A 21,272-nucleotide genomic window follows, 5' to 3' on the forward strand; every position below is an offset into this window, starting at 1 on the left:
TTTATAGAATGAAGGAGAACAGAAAGATTTGCCATCTGCTGGTTCACTCCCCAAGTAGCCACAACGGCTGAAGCTCAGCCAATCCGAAGCCAGGAGCCAGGAACTTCTTCCAGGTCTCTCACACAGGTGCAGGGTCCCACAAGCTTTGGGCCATCCTCTGTCTACTGCTTTCCCAGGACACTAGCAGGGAACGGGAAGGCAGTGGAGCAGCCAGGACACAAATTGGCACCCATATGGGATCCTGGTGCGTACAAGGCGAGGATTTTAACCACTAGGCTACAGCACCAGGCCCCAAAACATTTTCTTAAAAGTGACACATTACTCTTTCCCAAATAGTGGACTTGTTCATTAAACATTTACCCAAGATGTGTGTTGCCTATAAAACCGCAAGCTTGAGTGTTTTTCTTTTTCTTTTTTTTTTTTAAAGATTTATTTATCTTTATTTGAAAGGCAGATTTTGCGGAGGAAAGGAGAAATAAAAAGTTCTTCCATCCACTGATTTACTCCCCAAATGACTGCAATGGCTGAAACTAAGTCAGTACAAAGCTAGATGCCTGGAGCTTCTCCCAAGTGTCCCATGTGTGTACAGGGGCCCAAGGACTTGGGCTGTTTTCCGCTGCTTTGCCAGGCCCATCAGCACAGAGCTGGATCGAACATGAAGCAACCAGAAATCGAACTGATGCCCATATGAGATGCTAGCTCTGCAGTGGAGGCTTAACCTTATATGCCACGGTGCTGGCTCCAAGCCTAAGGATTCTTTAAGCCAGCACTTGTATTTGGAATTCATTAGCTATACTATGGCAACATTTGTTGTACTTTTATCACCAAATAGAAAAAATAATGTAACCATAAAGTGGCCTTTCATTGTGTGACCTACAGTCAGTATGAATTAAGCTGGTTAGACCTTTGACACTTGAGACTTGGGAGATGTACTCTTGGGGTCAGTGCAATGACATAGCAAATCAATCCTCCTCCTCCTACAAGTGCCAGTATCCCATCTGGGCACCAGTTCTTGTCCCAAAAGTTCTCTGCTAATGACTTGGGATAACAGCAGGACGGCCCAGGGCCTTGACCCCTGCAGCCACCTGGAAAATGAAAAAGAAGCTCCTGTCTGGAGACCATTGCGGCCATAGGGAGTGAACCATCTGATGGAAGATTTTTCCCTCTTTGTCTCCTCTCTGTAAATCTGCCTTTTCAAATAAAAATTTTAAAAATACTTTAAGGGCCCGGCGGCGTGGCCTAGCAGCTAAAGTCCTCGCCTTGAAAGCCCCGGGATCCCATATGGGTGCCGGTTCTAATCCCGGCAGCTCCACTTCCCATCCAGCTCCCTGCTTGTGGCCTGGGAAAGCAGTTGAGGACGGCCCAATGCATTGGGACCCTGCACCCACGTGGGAGACCCGGAAGAGGTTCCAGGTTCCCGGCACCGGATCGGCAAGCATCGGCCCGTTGCAGCTCACTTGGGGAGTGAGTCATCGGACGGAAGATCTTTCTCTCTGTCTCTCCTCCTCTGTGTATATCTGGCTGTAATAAAATGAATAAATCTTTAAAAAAAAAAAAACTTTAAAATATTATTAAGAAATTTACTTTTAAATCCTTTTTTGCCATAATCAAAGTTGAAAAATCATGGCTTTCTTAAAAGCCTTATAGTAGACAGTTAATCACAAAATATGGGAAGTTTGGGAAAGAGAATCATAATCTCTTTTTTAAGGTTTCTTTGGTTTTTTTCTTTCCCTTTCCTCTTTTCTGTCTGTCCTTCCTTTGGCCAAGATTTAAAATCATTGCTGTGCTATGGGATGCTGCCATCACAAGCGGCTGATCAACCCACTGTGCCACAGTGCTGGCCCTGGTTGGAATCTCTTGATAGATCACTTAATAACAAAATTGAGTCTATTCTGACTCCTATTTTTTAAACTTTGATATTTAATAATTCAAACCTTGGGGAGGGCATGATGTGCTGTGAATTAAACCCTGGTTGCCATGGCGGCATGTCCTAGCCGAATGTCTAGGATTGACTCACACTTTCCCTTCTGAGCCAACTCTCTGATAATGACCCAGGAAGCAGCTCAGTGCTTGGGTTTTTGCCAGCTCACATGGGAGACACAGATGGAGTTCCTTACTCCTGGCTTCTGCCTAGCACAGCTCTCCCTTTTGTGGGACAATGTCTCTCTTTCAATCTCCCCTCCACTCTGCCTTTCACATAAATAAATTATTTCTTTCTCTTTTTTTAAGATTTTTTTGAGTTGTTGAAAAGGCAGATTTATAGAGAGACATAAATTAAAAATCTTCCACCTACTGGTTCACTTCCCAAATGTCCACAATGGCCAAAGCTGAGTTGATCTGAAGCAAGGCGCTTCTTCCAGGTTTCTCATGTGGGTGCAGGGGCCCACGGGCATGAATCGTCCTCAGCTGTCCTCCCAGGCCATAAAGCAGGGAGCTACATGGAAAGTGCAACAGCTGGGACATGAACTAGCATCCACATGGGATATTAGCACTTGCAGCTAGAGGATTAGTCAATTGAGCCATCGTGCCATCCTGTGATAATCATTGAATTGTATACTTTTAAATGGGTGAGCTATAGTCTATAAAACTTACAAAAAGCACAAATGCTAAAAATTTTAACAAAATGGGCTTTATAAACTATAGTAAGATGATCATGTAAATAAAATGCTTAATTCTATAGCAAGCATATTTTACTGTTAACATTTAGTTTTGTTTATTTCTTGCTTTGAGTGAAGCCAGTCTGCCAGTAATGAAATATGATAAATGTAATAATATTTGTCATTTAGACATAGTGACTGTGAATATGGCTAGAGCATTAACATTCTTATTTTGATTAGTGAAATTGTCAGGCTAAAATGGTTTTATAGATGTATAAAACACTGTTTTGAAAAAATTTATTTTTTAACCTTTATAGGTGAGTAGCTAGCCTAGTTGGCTGCGGTTGCGTTCAAAGCGCAAGAAATCGTCTGGAAGACTGAAGTGAAGGGAAGTCGCTATTCTTTCCCTCCGCCACTCCCTGCTCTGCCAGTGATATTCTTTGGCTTCTGTTTCAGCTCCCGATATTTTCACTGGAAAATGAACCTGTGTGTAATCCTGCTGATCCTGGTTTTCATGGTGCCTTTTTACATTGGCTATTTTATCGTGAGCAACATCCGACTATGTGAGTTAATACTACATGAGTTTCCTCTTGGCACATAGATGGAGAGAATTTATTCTTAGAGATTGAGAGCATGAATACCTTTGTTTCTATGGAACTTTCCATAGCTAATGCTACTTGAAACTACCATGCAATATTTTAGAAAGGTCATAAAAAGGAAATTGATAATTTGATTATTTACCCTACCACAGCTTTAATTTTCACTATAGTATCTCTTAGCTAAATCCATGTCTTAATGTCAACCAAATTTCTCCTATGATATGTTAAAGATGCTTTCAATGAAGACTGTATTGTTCTGTCTCTTATTTGCCAGGTGGACTGGATGGCTAAATGTATATGATATGCATTCATATTTTTCAGTAGAGAAAGGTCTTTTAATATATGTCTGTTGTCTCCCCTGTCACAGTGTATAAACAGAGACTGCTGTTTTCATGTCTCCTATGGTTGACCTTTATGTATTTCTTCTGGAAACTAGGAGATCCATTTCCCATTCTCAGCCCGAAACATGGTGAGTGTTATGTTGGGAGTGGGAGGAAGTGGGCACAGAGGTTGATTGATTCTCAATTTTTTTTTAAGATTTTTTTAAATGATTGTATTATAAAACTTTCAGGCTTTTTCTTTTTAAGATTTTTTTTTTTAATTGGAAAGGAAGATGTACGGAGAGGAGGAGAGACAGAGAGGAAGATCTTCCGTCTGATGATTCACTCCCCAAGTGTCGGCAATGGCTGGAGCTGAGCCAATCTGAAGCCAGGAAGCAGGAGCTTCTTCCGGGTCTCCCATGCGGGTACAGGGTCCCAAGGCTTTAGGTTATTCCAAACTGCTTGCTCAGGGCACAAGCAGGGAGCTGGATGGGAAGCAGAGCTGCCAGGATTAGACCCAGCGCCCATATGGGATCCCAGTGCCTATAAGGCAAGGACTTTAGCTGCTAGGCCACCACACCGGGCCCTGATTTTCTATTTTGAAAAAGAATGTTTAAAATTTCTGTCAAAAGTATAGCAAGTTGTTTTTCCAGAAAAAAAAAATTTTATTTTGAACCAAATTCTTTGTTTCACTGTAAGAGGTATCAAATACTGGCTTGGGAACAGGCTTCTTTCATTCCAGAGTAGGAATATTGGACCTTAGTTTAGTGAATGAACCCTAAGGGTTTAAGTGCGGAGAAAGGGGTCCTCAAAATGAATCTCCTAATATTGTACACAGAATTATGAGACTATATTTCTGTGTTTATTTAGAGGTGAGCTTTCAGCAAGCTTTTTTTTTTTAAGATTTATTTATTTTTATTGGAAAGGCAGATATAAAGAGAGGAGGAGAGACAGAGAGAAAGATCTTCCGTCCGATGATTCACTCCCCAAGTGACCACAACAGCTGGAGCTGAGCCAATTCAAAGCCAGGAGCTAGAAGCCTCTTTCAGGTCTCCCATGCAGGTGCAGCGTCCCAAGGCTTTGGGCCATCCTCGACTGTTTTCCCAGGCCACAAGCAGCGGCTGCTGGGATTAGAACCTGCACCCATATGTGATCCTAGCGCGTGCAAGGCGAGGACTTTAACTACACTGTCACGCTGGGCCCCAGCAAGGTTTTATTAGCTTCCCAGGAGGCTCTGTGACCACTGCTTATGTGATGATAAAAATTCTCTTTCAGGAGTATTTGTATTTTAGGAACAAAAAATAACATTAAACGTTTAGAATTAGTGGATAAAAAAAAAGTTTTTCAGGAGTCGGTGTCTCCTCTCAAAAAAAAGTTCATTTTCAATGCAAGAAGTTAGGCAGAGCCTGAACCTCTGTGCAGCCAGCCCATAGCAGAGGGACTGGGAAAATATCCATCCTCCTTTCTAAATTGTATGCAAATATTCTTAAAAGAATTCTGACCTAGAAAATTAGGAAGATACTTTCAATTCTGAGCTTTCCTTTATACTTCAATAAATACGCATTTCAGTTTTATGCCTGAATGCTCAGGTGTCTTAACTTATTTGGTCCGCTAGGAGAAATGAGCAAGAAGAAAGCTTCTGCAATAGCTGAGACTTAAATAGCCAGACATAAACTGCTTTTTTGGCTAGGACGTTCCCTGCGACCAGTATGGTTTATTAATAACTGAAGACCTCAATAACTAAAACCTCATCCTTACTTATACTGAAAAAAAAAAACAAAGATAATTCCTGGTGCAATGCCTGAGTCTCGGGAGGCTAGACATTTTTTTTTTATTATTTTTATTATTAAATAGCTTTTTTGAGATTTATTTATTATTTTTATTAGAAAGTCAGAAATACAGAGAGGAGAGACAGAAAGCTGTTCTGTCAGCTGGTTCCCTTCCCAAGTGGCCGCAACGGTTGTTGCTGAGCTGATCTGGAGCCAGGAGCTTCTAGGTCTCCCATGCGGGTACAGGGTCTGAAGACTTTGAGCAATCCTAGACTGCTTTCTCAGGCCACAGGCAGGGAACTGGATGAGAAGTGGAGCAGCCGGGATATAAACCTGCACCCATTTGGGAGCCAGGAGCATGCAAGGCAAGGACTAGCAACTAGGCTACCACACCACGCCCAGGCTAGAAGACATTCTGGTTTTTTTTTTTTTTTAAAGATTAATTTTATTTTTCTTACAAAGTCAGATATACAGAGAGGAGGAGAGATAGAGAGGAAGTGGGGCTGCCAGGATTAGAACCGGTGACATTAACCACTACGCTATTGTGCCGAGCCCAGATATGACCAAATCTTAACCGAAATGCTTGGAAGGCCTGGCACAATAGTATAGCCAAGCAGCTAAAGTCTTTACCTTGAAAGCACCGGGATCCCATATGGACACTGGTTTATATTCTGGTGGCCCTGCTCCCCATCCAGCTCCCTGCTTGTGGCCTGGGAAAGCAGGAGAGGACGGCCCAAAGCCTTGGGACCCTGCACCCGCGTGGGAGATGCGGAAGAAGCTGCTGGTTCCTGGCGTCAGATTGGCTCAGCTCCAGCCATTGCGGCCACTTGAGGAGTGAACCTTGGATGGAAGATCTTCCTCTCTCTGTTTCTACCTTTCCAACAAAAATAAATATTAAAAAAAAAAGAGAGAGAGAAAAGAAATGCTTGGAGTAGGTAGACAGTATCTAGAAAAACACATTTAATGAAGGAGCACAAGGTTAAAAGAGTAAAAGTAGAAGGGATTGGATTTTTTTCTATTTTTTTTCCAGCAAGCTCTGCAATAGGGACTTTAAAATTTTGCAAAAGATTGGATTAAACACAAGATTATTTTGGTGCAGAAAAATTTTATGGTTCACAGTTTTTTCTTAATATGTATTTTCAAGAGCTTTTTTTTTAAAGATTTATTTATTTTTATTGGAAAGTCAGATATACAGAGAGGAGGAGAGACAGAGAGGAAGATCTTCCATCCGATGTTTCACTCCCCAAGTGAGCCGCAACAGCCGGTGCTGTGCTGATCCAGAGCCAGGAACCTGGAACCTCTTCCAGGTCTCCCACACAGGTGCAGTGTCCCAAAGCATTGGGCCGTCCTCAACTGCTTTCCCAGGCCACAAGCAGGGAGCTGGATGGGAAGTGGAGCTGCCGGGATTAGAACCAGCGCCCATATGGGATCCCAGGGCGTTCAAGGCGAGGACTTTAGCCACTAGGCCATGCCACCAGGCCCTATTTTCAAGAACTTTTTAAAGACCTCTATATTAAGCCATTTTCTCATTTTTTTATTGAATAATGGTATAGACACATAATCAACAAATATTTGTTGTAATCCTTTCGTATAAGGAAAGCAAAGATGAGTGAGAAATAATTCCTTTCTGTAAAGAGGATGCAAGTTCAAAAGAGAAGTGGAAAGTAGAATCAGCAGAAGCCAGATGAGGATTTCCTCATTCCACAAGTGCTTATGAGTACCTGGTTGCTAGAGACAAACTAAGAACAGGGCCCGGCGGCGTGGCCTAGCGGCTAAAGTCCTCGCCTTGCACGCGCCAGGATCCCATATGGGCGCCGGTTCTAATCCCGGCAGCTCCACTTCCCATCCAGCTTCCTGCTTGTGGCCTGGGAAAGCTGTCAAGGACAGCCCAAAGCTTTGGGACCCTGCACCCGTGTGGGAGACCTGGAAGAGGTTCCTGGTTCCCGGCACCGGATCGGCGCAGCACCGGCCGTTGCAGCTCACTTGGGGAGTGAATCATTGGATGGAAGATCTTCCTCTCTGTCTCTCCTCCTCTCTGTATATCCGATTTTGTAATAAAAATAAATAAATCTTTAAGAAAAAAAAAAGAACAAAACAAACTTGGTTTCTGCACTCCTAAAACTGTTTTTGTGAGTGGAACTAAACAATACAGAGATAAATATTATAAACAAGTAATTTCCATTTAGTAATTGTCATCAAGAAGTGAATGGATTAGTGTCATAGAGTCTACTGCAGAGAAGATATCAAATAGAGTGTAATCAGTTAAAATCTTTGTGGGGAAATTATAAATATCACTTTTTAAAAGATTTGGTTTTTTATTTGAAAAGCTGTCAAAATGAAGAGAACGAAAGGGAGAGAGCTACCACCCACCGGTTCACTCCCCACATGGCTGTCATGGCCAGAGCTGAGCTGGTCCAAAACTGGGAACTAGGAGTTTTTTCCTGGGTCTCTCACCTGAGTGTAGGGGCCCGAGGACTTGGGCCATCCTCCACTGCTTTCTCAGGCCATCCACCAGAAGATGGATCAAAGCTGGAGAAGCCAGAATTTAAACGGGTACTACAGGCAGAGGCTTAGCCATAGCAAGGCCTCAAATATCACTTTTTTTTTTTTTTTCCAGAATTTGTTTTTGTTGGAAAGAAAGAGTTACAGAGAGGAAAGGCAGAAAGAGATATTCCAGCGACTGGTTCACTCCCCTAATGGCCAAATGGCCAGAGCTGGGCCATACCAAAATAAAGAGCCAGGATCTTCTTCCAGATGTTCTACATGGGTACAGGAGTCCAAGGACTTGGGCCATCCTCCACTGCTTTCCAGGCCATTAGCATGGAACTGGATCAGAAGTGGAGCCACCTGGACTAGAACTGACACCCATATGGGATGCTGGCACCACAGGCAGAAGCTTAGTATGCCATGCCACGTCACCAGTCCTCCCTGACCCCCCAAAAATATTTTAAGTGTATGTCACTGTCTTTGAATACATGTGCTTTTTTTCTGTAGCATGTAGAGGGAATTGAATAGGACCGATAACACTGATACAGATGTCTTAGTTTTGCTTACCATGTTGTTCTAAGAGAGATGTTTTGCGAATATCACACACACCCATATATACGTATCTACTAGAGTGACGATATATTTTGTCTCTTATATTTTCTAATAAAGGCACTGACTAAAAAAGATGGACAAAGGTGGGTGGAATAGATTAAATAGCCAGTGCTGAGGGAGGTAGAGTGAGATGTCTGCCAGGAACTAGATAGGATTTTTTTCAATATTGCATGAGCTCTGTTGATGACAATAGGCCATAAATGTGTACTACCCCAATACCAGGATGTTTTCTGGCATTTTAGGCAGCTTAGGTCTGGGCAGAAGGTTGGGTTTTGTAGGATTAGAGCTTTGGCAGGAAGAGGGTAGGTGGGAGAAATATGATCAAGCAAGCAAGGTTGGCCCCCAGCTAGGTGATGGAGCGGGGAAGCAAAGTGCCGCAGGCCAGGAGGGCACTGAGCTCTACAAGCAGTGTGGTGGAAATAGAAGAACAAGGGAGCTGGAAGGACAGGAGCAGAGGGCAGGGACCACAAGCGGAATATTGGAATTTGTAGTTTCAAAGCTGATAGAATTCACGAATGGCAGCGCAGTGCCTTTGGGCCTTGGGAGTAAATGACTGATGTGAGTTCTTTCCTGGAATAAGGAGTGAAAAGAAACTAAATTAAATTTTTTTCCCTCTGGCACCAAACTTCCCAAGTTATTCTTCAGTATTGCTTTATCTTATTTATTCCAAATACTTCCCTCAGCAGCATGTATTATTCTGGTTCCTAAGTTGATTTTTAGCCTTCTTAAATGATAAGAAAGATCTGAAAATCCGAAGCCAACTGATTATCTGCTCTTCTCTGCCTTTGAATTGTTGCTTTTCTATAAATTTAGCCTGTTTATTAGATGCATGATGTGTTTATTGGGTGAACAAGGAATAAGATATAACCTAAAAAGTATGACAAAGGGAGAAATCCATGTATCAAAGGTCAACATCACAGTGTCCCTACTAGCCATGTGCTTTCCCAGCATGCCTCACTTTTTTTGCCAAAATTTTTACTAAAAATATTTTACTTTGTTATTTACAACTATTATTAATTTTTTTTAAGTTCTTACTATTATTGTGCAAAAAAGGATGACTTTAAGGCCTAAGGATAAGAAGATAATTAGTAGAAATTTATTTATTATAGATAGGCTTCCAAATTAATAACTTACTGTTGGTGTGGGAGGGTTAAGGCATCTGTGCTGGTGGATGTGTTCGGAGTTTTCCTTTGCCATACAGATGAGAGCCTTTTTACCTGTGTTACCTGCATGAATGTGCTTTCATGTTTTTAGGGATCTTATCCATAGAACAGCTCATCAGCCGGGTTGGTGTGATCGGGGTGACTTTCATGGCCCTACTTTCTGGATTTGGTGCTGTCAACTGCCCATATACTTACATGTCTTACTTCCTCAGGTAATGAACACTTTGTTGCTTTTTCTTTTTCCCGTTCTTTTTTCCTTTCTTTAAATTGGAAAGGCAGATTTTACAGAGGGAAGGAGAGACGGAAAGATCCTCCATCCACCGGTTCATTCCCCAAATGGCCACAGCGGCCAGAGCTGAGTCAGGAGCCAATAGCTTCTTCTGGGTCTCTCTCACGGTTACAGGGTCCCAAGGCTTTGTACCATTCTCTGCTGCTTTCCCAGGCCACAATCAGGAAGGCTGGATGGGACAGTGGAGCAGCCAAGACACAAACCAATGGTCATATCTTGCCTGGGGAGGAGTTAGCCGTTGAGCCATCATGCTGGGCCCTCCCATTCTTCATGAATATATGTCATAACATATTTAATACTTACTTACATATTATTCTTCCTCCTTCCCTACAAATATTCTCTTAGGACTCTAAGTGTCTTATCTGTCATATAATGTATATTGCTTCCCCTTATTTGTCTTTTTTTTTTTTTTAAAAGAGATCTTAGCAGTCCATCTGTTTACTCAGCCAAGCACCTGCAACTGCCAGGCAAAAACTGGAAGCCAGGAACCCAATCCAGGTTTCCCAATGAGCAGCAGGAACCCAATTACTGGAATCATTGCTGCTGCTCCCCAGCGTTTACATTAGCAGGAAGTTGGAGTCGTGAGCCGGAGACAGTTGTTAAGCCCACACACTTCAGTCTGAATTTTGGGCGTCATAACTGCTAGGCCAGATGCTCAATCCTCATTAAATGGCAATAGCCCAAGCACACTTTTCCAAGACATGTTTCTAGTGTACTCCCAGCTTCAGTAAAAATCAGTTCCTCTTAGAAGCAGAGTGGAAGAATTCCAAATTCACAGTGTGCTTTTCATATATCCTAAATATTACTGGATCAAAGCTAAGAAAGACAGAGAGATAAATAACCTTCCACTTCCCTGAGCTGCCATAAACATTGTAGCCACAGAATGTTGTAGCTTAATACAGTCATTTTAATATTTCCTAGAAGACAGGTCCCAGAATATCCAGGAGACAATTGAAGTGTATGTGTTTTTCCAATTGCTTTGTATTGTGCCCAAGGATGGGATCCCCAAACATTGTTAACACTTTATACTTCTAGGAATGTGACTGACACAGATATTCTAGCCCTGGAACGACGGCTGCTCCAAACCATGGATATGATCATAAGCAAAAAGAAAAGGTAAGGTCAGCTCATGAAAACTTTGTACTGTCAGAAATTCACAACAAGAAAATTTATCTGTGAATTGCTGCTAGCAGAAAATGTCTTCTTTTTTAGTTTTACTATGCCAGAGTTCTCTGTTCTGTTCTGTTGCTCTAACATCACATGATCTTGATTACTATAATTATGTAAGTTTTGAAATCAGATCAATTACTCTTATTTTGTTCTTTTTCAAAACCATGTATCTAGTTTGGCTTTTGGTGTTTTGTTTTGTTTTTTCCTTTCCATATTATTTCCAAATTTCCACATTACTTTCCAAATTTATTTGTGGAGGGGTAGAAAGAGAGAATGCTCCCTTGCCAGCCTATTTTCCAAATGCCTGCAATGGCTGTGGCTGGATTGGGGCCAGGAACTCAGTTCAGGTTTCCAGCATCGGTAGCTGCCGTCATTACTGCCTCCCATGGTCTGCATGGGTGGAAAGCTGGAATCAGGAGCCAGAGCAGGGAGGTGAAGGCAGGAGCTCTGCTGTGGGATGTGAGCACTGAAGCTGAACACCCATTGCCTTTTAAAAATTATTTTTTTTTAAGATTTTATTTATTTTATTACAAAGTCAGATATACAGAGAGGAGGAGAGACAGAGAGGAAGATCCTCCGTCCGATGATTCACTCCCCAAGTGAGCCGCAACGGCCGGTGCGCGCCGCCCGAAGCTGGGAACCAGGAACCTCCTCCAGGTCTCCCACGCGGGTGCAGGGTCCCAAAGCATTGGGCCGTCCTCGACTGCTTTCCCAGGCCACAAGCAGGGAGCTGGATGGGAAGTGGAGGTGCCGGGATTAGAACCGGCGCCCATATGGGATCCTGGCGTTCAAGGCGAGGACTTTAGCCGCTAGGCCATGCCACCGGGCCCTTAAAAATTATTTTTATTTGAGAGTCAGATAAATAGCTATTAAATATGTATAGGACCATGTACAGAAAGCTTTATTTAGATTTTGAAATTAATCAAACTTGAATATCAGCTTGAGGAGAATTAGCATCATTGCTATGTTGTTTTCCAAGCCATAAGCATGATGTATCTTCCCACTTGGATCTTTGGTTTCTTTCCATGTAGTTTTGTAATTTTCAGCATATGAGTCCTATATATTTTGTTAAGCTTATCCCTAAGTGTTTCGCTTTTTGAATGATTATAGTTTTTCATTTTAATAGCTGCGTTTTCATAGCTAAGAAATAGGAAAACTTTTGATTTTCACATGTTTATTTCATATTTTGAAATATTGGTGAATAACCGTTTTTTGGGTTTTTTTTAGTTGGTCTTCAGTATATATCATTTTTCTCTTGTTCTTTTCAAGATTTTCTCTTTATCTTTGCATTCATTACATGAACTTAGCAGTAGTTTTTTTTGTTGTTTATGCTACTTGGAGTTATTTTAGCTTCCTGGATCTATACTTTAGTGTTTTCCATCTACTATGGGAAGTTTTTAATCATTTCTTCAAATAGTTTCTCAACTCTTTTCTAGGACTCCAAGTATGCTGAACTGCTTGATAAAGTCACATTGAGATAGTTATTTGGGAACAATGGCATTTTGATTCCTGAAATTATTCTCCCTTTTACTTTATTTCTTTGTTTTTATTGGAAAGTCAGATATACAGAGAGGAGGAGAGACAGAGAGGCCGCTCCTCCATCTGCTGACCCACTCTCCAAGAGGCTGCCACAGCCTGAGCTGTGCCTATCCAAACACAGGATCCCAGAGCCTCCTTCGGGTCTTACATGCAGTTGCAGAGTCCCAAGGCCCTGGGCTGTCCCAAAGTGCCCTCCCAGGACACAAGCAGAGAGCTGGATGGGAAACGGGGCCGCCGAGATCAGTACCGGCACCCACATGAGATCCTGGGCATGCAAGGCGAAGACTAGCTGCTAAGCTACTGCGCCGGGCCCTTGCTCTATTTCTTCAAAAAATGAATGCATAAAATTGCAGTCATGGCCCACATTAAATATGGGTAAACGCTTTTAAGCTACTTCACACTAGTTGTGATCAGGAGTTAGCTCTGACGTATGAAGACTGTAGCCTAGTTCCTCTATAAGACCCTGCTTAGGCAGGTCAGAGATGGTTTGTGGTTCTGTGATAGGTCTTACTTATTTGAGTAGCCCTCAGAAGTAGATGCCCCCCAAACTAATGCCATTAGCACAGTCCTTTACCCAGTGGAACTAACAGAACAGATCGACAGCCAACGTTGTAACACTGGGGCCTTTGGAATTTTTGCTGTGCCCTTGCTACTTACCAGAACTTAGAATAGCTAGTTTTGTCAGCACTTACAGCTGGGGAGTAGTGACCAGAAACCCATCTTTTGGTTTAGCAGTAGAGGGCCATCGTGAAAAAAAATAGCATCCATTCTTTAACAAAATGTAAATGGGGAAAGGATGAAAGAACACATCTTGTCGTTGGGAAGACTAGAGGAAAAATCTTAACTTTATGTTAACTTTATGTTAGCTCTCTTTTTGAAATTGTGAAGGGATAAGGAAAATAGTACATCCAGTGATGAATTGTTAGCACTGGCCACAGCTGATTTCAAAGTAGGGAAAAAGCAGTGTCAAATATTGAAGCAATTTCTAATACTGAATATCATAAAAACGAGGGAAACGTTTTTTAAAAATTTATTTTTATTGGAAAGTCAGATATACAGAGAGGAGGAGAGACAAAGAGGAAGATCTTCCATCTGCTGATTCACTCCCCCCAAGTGACTGCAACAGCCAGAGCCATGCCGATCTGAAGCCAGGAGCCCAGAGCTTCTTTTGGATCTCCCACGTGGGTGCAGGATCCCAAAGGCATTGAGCCATCCTCGACTGCTTTCCCAGGCCACAGGCAGGGAGCTGGATGGGAAGCAGTGCTGCTGGGATTAGAATCAGCACCCATATGGGATCCTGGCGCGTGCAAGGCGAGGACATTAGGCACTTGGCTACCACGCCAGGCCTTGGGGAAACTTTTTTTTTTTTAATTGAAATCACTGGAAAATGAAGAGAGTCAAGTAGCAGCTTGAAAGGATCTTCAGTTGTTAGATGTTTAAGCTTTCCCTGTTGCTCCTCAATTACCACCCACCCACTCTACTCTCTGTAGAGTAACTGGAAATTTTAAAAAGAAGTTTCAAAAATACGAGAAATACCACAGAGCTGAGATTCAGAATCTAAATCTAAACTCTACCCAAATTGCTTCCTCATTGCTATACACACCATGAACACAAGGAATACCAGAGAACCCGAGGAAGAAGTTGGCAGGGACTGAAAGGGAATTTGCCCTTCAAAGACAGAATTGCTTTCTGGAGTGAACCACAAACGTGCTGCGCCTTTGATTGCGTGTGTTGCCTGAACTGCAGACTGTACATACAGCTTGGATGAGATAGTTAAAGCCTCACTTGGCTGGATGTATCAGAAGTTAGAACTCAGGCCTAGCAACACTGTTTGAAGTTTAGAATATCCCCAGAAGCAAAGGAAACACAAAATCCTATAATGAGTGTGAACTATCCAAATTCCTTGTTAACTCCTGGCTTACCAAGCTCAGACTGAGAAGCGCATCAGGGAGGCTAAAAGGGCCAGCCGGCAGCCGAACAATTGGAAGGAAACGTTAGTTGCTGAAGCTGGGACAGATTTCACAGTTTGAGTCCAGGTTAATTTAGCTGCCTACTACTACAAAAAACTTGATAGTCATGTTATCCACAATATCAAGCCTTCCACCAGATTTTACTACTAGAACTATATGATTCATATTGCAAGATAAAAAGTCATCATTAGGAACTAACTCCGAATGGCTCCACATGGGAAGACTTAGCAAAGACTTGAAAATAGCTTTTGCAAATACATTCAGAGAAATGAAGAAAAGGGCCAGACACTGCAGCATTTAGATACTGCCTGGGATGTCCCTGACAACTGGCACAGCAGCAGGATGCTAGCAAGGCTGCCAGTGACTGTCTCCAGGCCCTGCAGTGCTGCAGCCAAGAACTGAATCAACAAGTTGATAGTTTGCACTGTGAGAGACAATTGAAAGGAGCAATAGAATCCAGTAAAGAAAGAGATATTTACCAAAGGTGTATCCAGTCAGTACAGGTAATAAAAGAAAATAGAAACACTCTTCAAATGTTAAGCAAAGCTGATAAACTTGTACCTTATTTGAAGCTATAAACAGAGAATGCAAAAGCCATCGCTGAGCCAATTCGAAGCCAGTAGTCAAGAGCTTCTTTCCAGGTCTCCCACATGGGTGTAGGGGCCCAAGGACTTAGGTCATCCTCCGCTGCTTTTCAAGGTCATAGGCAGAGAGCTGGATGGGAAGTGGAGCGGCCGCAACATGAGCCAGCACCCATAGGGGGTGCTAGTGCTAGAGGTGGAGAATTGGCCTACTATGGCACTATGCCGGCACCTGTGTTTATTTTATTTGAAAGTGTCAGAGACAGACGTAAACAGATCATTCTTTCATCTGCTAGTTCATCCGACAAATGCCCACTCCTGGAGCCAGACTGGAGTCAGTGAAACCAGGAGCCTGGAACTCAGTCTAGCTCTCTGACAGGGGTGTCAGGGACCCAAATACTTGAGCCATGATCTGCTGCCCCCCCTACTGCTGCCCAGGATGCACATTAGCAGGACGCTGAATTAGTCCAGGCATTCTGATGTGGGATGAAGCTATCCCAAGCAGAACCTTAATCACTAAGCCAAACACCCACCTCAATCTTATTTTCTTAACTTCTTAAGAAACCTGTCCTTAAGATCTTTATTGTGGATTAGAACATGCCAGGAGCTACCACAGGCTAATGGGTCTTCTATACATGGAGAAGACAGCAGAAAGAAATGGTAGATTTCCTGTTGATTTATTCAACATGGGATAGATTATAGTGAAGTGAAGCACTTGAAGTGGAGGGAGACAAATGTTTCAGAACAGAGCAGGGTAGTGTGATTTTACTTTGTCTTTTGTTTGTTTTATTGCATTCCTACCATGTATCGGGTCCAATTTATTTTGACCTTAAATGATGACTGTAGTCATTATTAATAAGGCCATTGCACTTTGTAATTAACTGTATTAGTGTTTACAAATTATTTCAGTGATCTTCACAACCCTCCAGAGATGAGGAAATGGAAACTCGAGGCCTCAGCTTCTATGTGGCAGAGCCAGTCCCCAAGTTTATTGTCTGACTCCAGCTTCTGTGCTCCTTCCCTGAGTCCACGTTGCTCCTGAGAGTGTGCAGGTCCCCCTCAGCCATAGATAGCAGGAAGTGGGATTCCAGCATCCTTTCCTGAAGAACTTGGCAAGTGGGAGAAGCACTTGTGAGGCTGGAAAGTGGATGGGACTGGACTGTGAGAATCCATGCTTCCTTGCTGAGATGTTATATTTGCTTTCATTTCAGGATGGCAATGGCACGGAGAACTATGTTCCAAAAGGGGGAGGTGCATAACAAACCTTCAGGATTCTGGGGAATGATAAAGAGTGTCACTACTTCAGCACCTGGAAGTGAAAGTATCCTTTAAATCACTGTTGATTCCTTTTCTCAGCTCTGGTCCAATGGCAGAAGAAAAAAGTCATGTTGGGATAGCATTTCAAAGGTCCCTGACTGCATCGTAGTCCAACCTGACCCATACAAGACTTAGGAAATACAGGGTGTGTAGAGGCATGTTTCTAGCATCCATTTAAGATCGTAAAATCATTTTCTTAGAGTTAAAGGACTTCTAAAAATTCAGTCTTTCCATTTTACAGGGGAAAAATAGGTCCCAGAGAGCTTAAGTCACACAGTGGGTTTGTGGCAAAGCTAGGAACAGAATTGTGGTCTCCTCTTCATAGTTCACTATTAAGTCTCCCGACTCTCGAGAAACCACCACGAAAATGATGGCTTCCTTAATGGGTGGCTTGTATAAGAGGTGGTAAAGTCCCATTTCTAAAATGATTAGCATTCCTAAGCAAGTTTTAAGTAGCTGTGCTTGGCTAGTAACTTTATGGTTTAAAAAAAAAAAAATCAAGATACTCAGGAGTGATAGATTATTCCTGGTCCAACTGAATATGATGTAGAACTTCTCCCAGACTGAGTAACTACATCCCTGTGACTCTTAGGCTTTTAGGTTGGAAATACAGAGAACTAGGCTTCAGATAACATATTGCTGTGTCCTGCTGTAGCATTTTGCTTTTTGGTTTCAGTTGGAGAAGGATGTAGTCTGTTATTATAAATTATGACTTAGATCCTTCAGCTGTCAAATACAGATAAATGTAAGATCAAAGGAAAGCAAGATGTTTATGACAGAAAGGAAAGTGATTAGTTTAGATTCTTTTCAAAAAGAAGTATTTATTTCATATCTTCTATTTCCAAGCAAAGTACTAAAGGACAAAATGATGAACTGAGTATAGCATTTCTCTTTAGGGAGCCTAACACCTAATCATGTGAGACACAGACTTCAGTTAGGTTGTATTGTTTGTTTGCCTACACCATGCCAGCAGCAGCCGTGCTGAGGAAGGAACTGAATGACATTTGTTGATTTTAGATAATAGAAAAGTCACAGAAGAAAGGGAGGATTTGGATTAAAGTCAGTGTATTGTTTTAGAAATAGGGGTGGGTTTTTTGGTTTGGTTTGGTGTTGCTTTTTTTTTTTTTAAGGCTGAGTGATAGAGAAAGATCTTCCATAACTCTCCAAATGGCCACCATGACCAGAGTTGTGCTGATCCAAAGCCAGGAGCTTCTTCCAGGTCTCCCATCATAGGTGCAGAGGCCCAAAGACTTGTGTCATCCTCTACTGCTTTCCCAGGAACATTAGAAGGGAGCTAGATATGAAATGGAACACCTAGGACACAAACCAGCACCCTTATGGAATCCTGGCACACCAGGCAGCAGCTTTATCCATTAAACCACAGTGCTGGCTTGGCTCCATCTTTTTTATTGCTTAAAAATTCGTGAGGTCCAAAAGTGCAAGTATAAGCTATTTTAGTGATAGTAAATTAGTGAACGTATTGGGAGTATCTAACCTCTGAGCCTATGTTTCCAAAGTGAAGAGAATAGTAACACTACCCGCTGGGTCTTGGAAAGTAGCACAGCTTAGTGGAAAGAGCAAGGGTTGGCAGATGTAACGTTCCATCTACACGTATTAGATATGTGACTTTAAGCAAGTTATTTAGCTCTCTGAGCTTTGCTTTCCTCATCTGCAAAATGGAAAATATCTGCTCCATGGGACTGTTACGTCCCATGAAATGAAAGATGTCCATAGCTCAGTAAATGTCAGTTCCCTTTCCAAACATTGTCCTTACTCAGATAATGTATGAAAACTATGCTGTGTTTTAGGTGTTAGGGTTATTATGAAATCACTTGAGATCCTGAAAATCATGTTAGACTTAATTTAATCAGATGCCTAGAAAGTATCGAAAACACAAACCTGGAGAAACTGGGTGGTAGATCGGCAGTGATTCTCTTTGCAGCACAGCTGTTCACACCTGTGTTGGATTGTGAAAATTGCTGTGCGTAACATAGCTGTTTGTGAAACAAGAAACTGAAGATACAGGCCGTTCCCAGGGTGCACTAAGAGAAACCAACAGCAAATGCTTTCTTCACTGCTATTCTTTGTTTGTTTGTTTTAATTTCTATGTGGTTTAAACCTTAATGCCCATTTTGTACCAGATCTTACTCTTATTCAACAGGAAGTGGATGCTTTGGAAGAATTAAGCAGGCAACTTTTTCTGGAAACAGCTGATCTCTATGCTACCAAGGTACAAAGCAAGAAACTGAACTAAATATGATTTTTGTCAATATAGTTGGAGGGAGAACAAAATTAAATGTCTCCTTAGTGGCCACAGTGGCCATTCAGTACAGGTTCAGTGTCAGCCCTGAAGCCTGGGCCATGAGGGGTCTGCATCTTCACCAAGTGCCTTTGTCACCAGCAGAACACTCACAGAGTACTCCCAAGTATCCTAACTTCAAGAGGTAACTGTCCTGTGCTTGCCCAGAATACGGTAAACTTGAAAAATGCGAATATCTTTTACTGACATTTACAAGCTTTTAATAGTTTCTGAGGGAACTTCATAGGGACAGCCATGTAAGATAGAGATTAACACAGGCTCTGGACACAGCTCTGAGACTGCTTACCAGCTGTGTGACTACCATGACCCCCGACCCATCCCAGAGAAAGGGAAATGGTGCCAAGTAGTTACAAGACAGACACAAGGTAGAGATTTATAAAGGTGGGAGGTCAGAGGTTTCACCTATACAACAGGGACCGGAAACATGTGAAGCTATTCCTAGGCTTTTATTTTCTTAGGGTATCAAATTTCTATACTGACACAGCAGTAATCTAAGGTCACATCCCATTCCCATTGCTAAGACTGCCAAAGGTTCTTGCAATACAGATGCAGTTGGACCATCAGCAATGGCTTCACCAGGACTAAGTGGACCAGGAAGATCAGGGTGTACCCCAGTGTGGGTAATAGACAAAGGACAGACATGCTCCCAGATAACTGTTTACAACGTCTAAAGCAATAAACAATTCTTCATCAACAAAATATTTTAGCGGTTTCTAACCAGCATACAACAGAGTATTGGGTTTCTGTGATTTTATCAGGGGAAACCAGGAAACCTAGCACCCTTTTTTCAATTTATTTTATTATTTTGTGATACAGTTTCATAGGCTCTGGGATTTCCTTCCCCAACTCCCATCCCGCCACTAGTTTCCCCCATGTCATTACAATAGTATCATCATAAGTCCATCATTCTGCTATTTAAGTGTATCCTAACATTTTAGGCATGGACAGTGGCAGAAAGTCCAGCATCCTGTTGTCAAGATATAGTGAACAGGTTCACTGGGAGTCCATCTTTGATCTGGAATTAGAGATGCATACTGCATTGTATCTTCACAACTGTGTGTGATGTGCTTTAATACACATGCGCCATAACACGGAAAGCACCAAAAAAGAAAAAGAAAAAAAGCCAAGTAAATGAATTAACCATGCTAACCATACATTTATTTGAAGTGGCTAGAAAAACGTCAGCCAAGCAATCCCAAGATTAGCAGGAAAAAAGAAACTGAGCACTTTTACAATAATAAACAGTTCAGCCCTTGAGAGGAATAAGGTTTGGATTTTGGTGACATGTGGTCTTGGACATAATCCTGCCAAACCAGACTTGGAAGCATCTGTAAAAACTGTGAGAGCTTGCTTTGTAGACTGATGTTTAATAACCTCATCAAGAATAGTTGGAACTACTTTGGCAAATTGGAGAAGTTTATTAGATGTTCGTGCTAAAGAGAATGGGCTTGAAAAACCTGCACAAACAATCTGTCACAAAAGATCAGAGACGTAAAGCATGTAAATCTGTTTCTGTGTGAGAAAAACGTAGGTAATTTCTGGCTCAATTCTACATAATTGCAAACATCTCTTCCTTGTAAGGGTAATGATAAATGAGACAATCTATTTGTTCTGTGTAAGTAGTAGGACTTTTGCGTATGAAATCCACTCAATAATTTTTACTTGATTTGGGTCCTGACATATTAGCCTGGTAGCAGTCCATTGTGTAGTATTAATTTGTACAAGAAATAACAAATATTCATCAACTTGGAAGACTTGGGCCAATCACTGTTCTTTCTACCTGTTGTAAATATGCAAGCGCCTGAGGAGTGCGTTGTGGAAAGGAGGTTAAGTTAGTCATTCCTCAGTATCTCAGTCAGGTGTGATAAATCTTCTAACTTTAAGAATGGCCAAACCAACTAATATCACCTAAGGCTTTTTGCCAGTCATTTAAGGTTTTTAAACTGTCTTACCTAATTTAGATTGTTTGTGACCTAATTATATACTCATCTATTGATGTTCATAAATATTGGAAAGATGGGCAGTGTTGAATTTTTTTCATGGCAGTTTTTAACCCTCATAGTTCAAATGAGCTAAGGAGGAATTATAAACCTGTTGTAACCTCTCCCCCACTGAAGGACACATTATTAAAATGTCATTCGTATAATGGATAAGATAAGCCATAGGAAAATGATGTCTCACAGGAGCAAGCTGTGGTAACACTTTTCCATTGATAGCCTTGCGTAAGTGCAATGTTGTTAATAGAAGGGACAGAAAATGTAAAGCACTGTTTATCCTGAGAAGCTAAAGGGATAGCTGAAGGAATAGATAAGAACAATCTTTAAGATCAGTCACCATTGAAGACCAAACTAAAGGAATTTGATGAGAAAAGCGCCTATGGGTAGCATGGTTGCGATTACTGCCTAGAAATCATACAGGAGATGCCATTTTCTAGTGGTCTTGTTTGGAACAGGAAATATGGGAATATTGCGAAGACTATTAGATGGCTTTATGTGTTCTGCATCAAGCTGTTATTTTATTAATTGTTCAGTATAGAAAA

At 41.8% G+C, this 21,272-nt stretch overlaps 1 protein-coding gene across 1 annotated transcript in view; it reads left to right on the top strand.

Annotated features, from left to right (window-relative positions):
* GPR89A (G protein-coupled receptor 89A) overlaps positions 1–21,272 on the top strand; it is a 46,465-nt gene that overhangs the window by 11,782 nt on the left and 13,411 nt on the right. Inside the window, exons 4-9 of the mRNA XM_004581843.3 lie at positions 3,054–3,160; positions 3,564–3,665; positions 9,639–9,759; positions 10,872–10,952; positions 16,308–16,417; positions 18,555–18,643. Of these exons, the coding sequence (XP_004581900.1) occupies positions 3,054–3,160; positions 3,564–3,665; positions 9,639–9,759; positions 10,872–10,952; positions 16,308–16,417; positions 18,555–18,643 (610 nt within the window). The remainder of the gene's footprint in view (positions 1–3,053; positions 3,161–3,563; positions 3,666–9,638; positions 9,760–10,871; positions 10,953–16,307; positions 16,418–18,554; positions 18,644–21,272) is intronic.

This window comes from Ochotona princeps, chromosome 2, assembly GCF_030435755.1.
Source record: "Ochotona princeps isolate mOchPri1 chromosome 2, mOchPri1.hap1, whole genome shotgun sequence".
Taxonomy (NCBI): Eukaryota; Metazoa; Chordata; class Mammalia; order Lagomorpha; family Ochotonidae; genus Ochotona; species Ochotona princeps.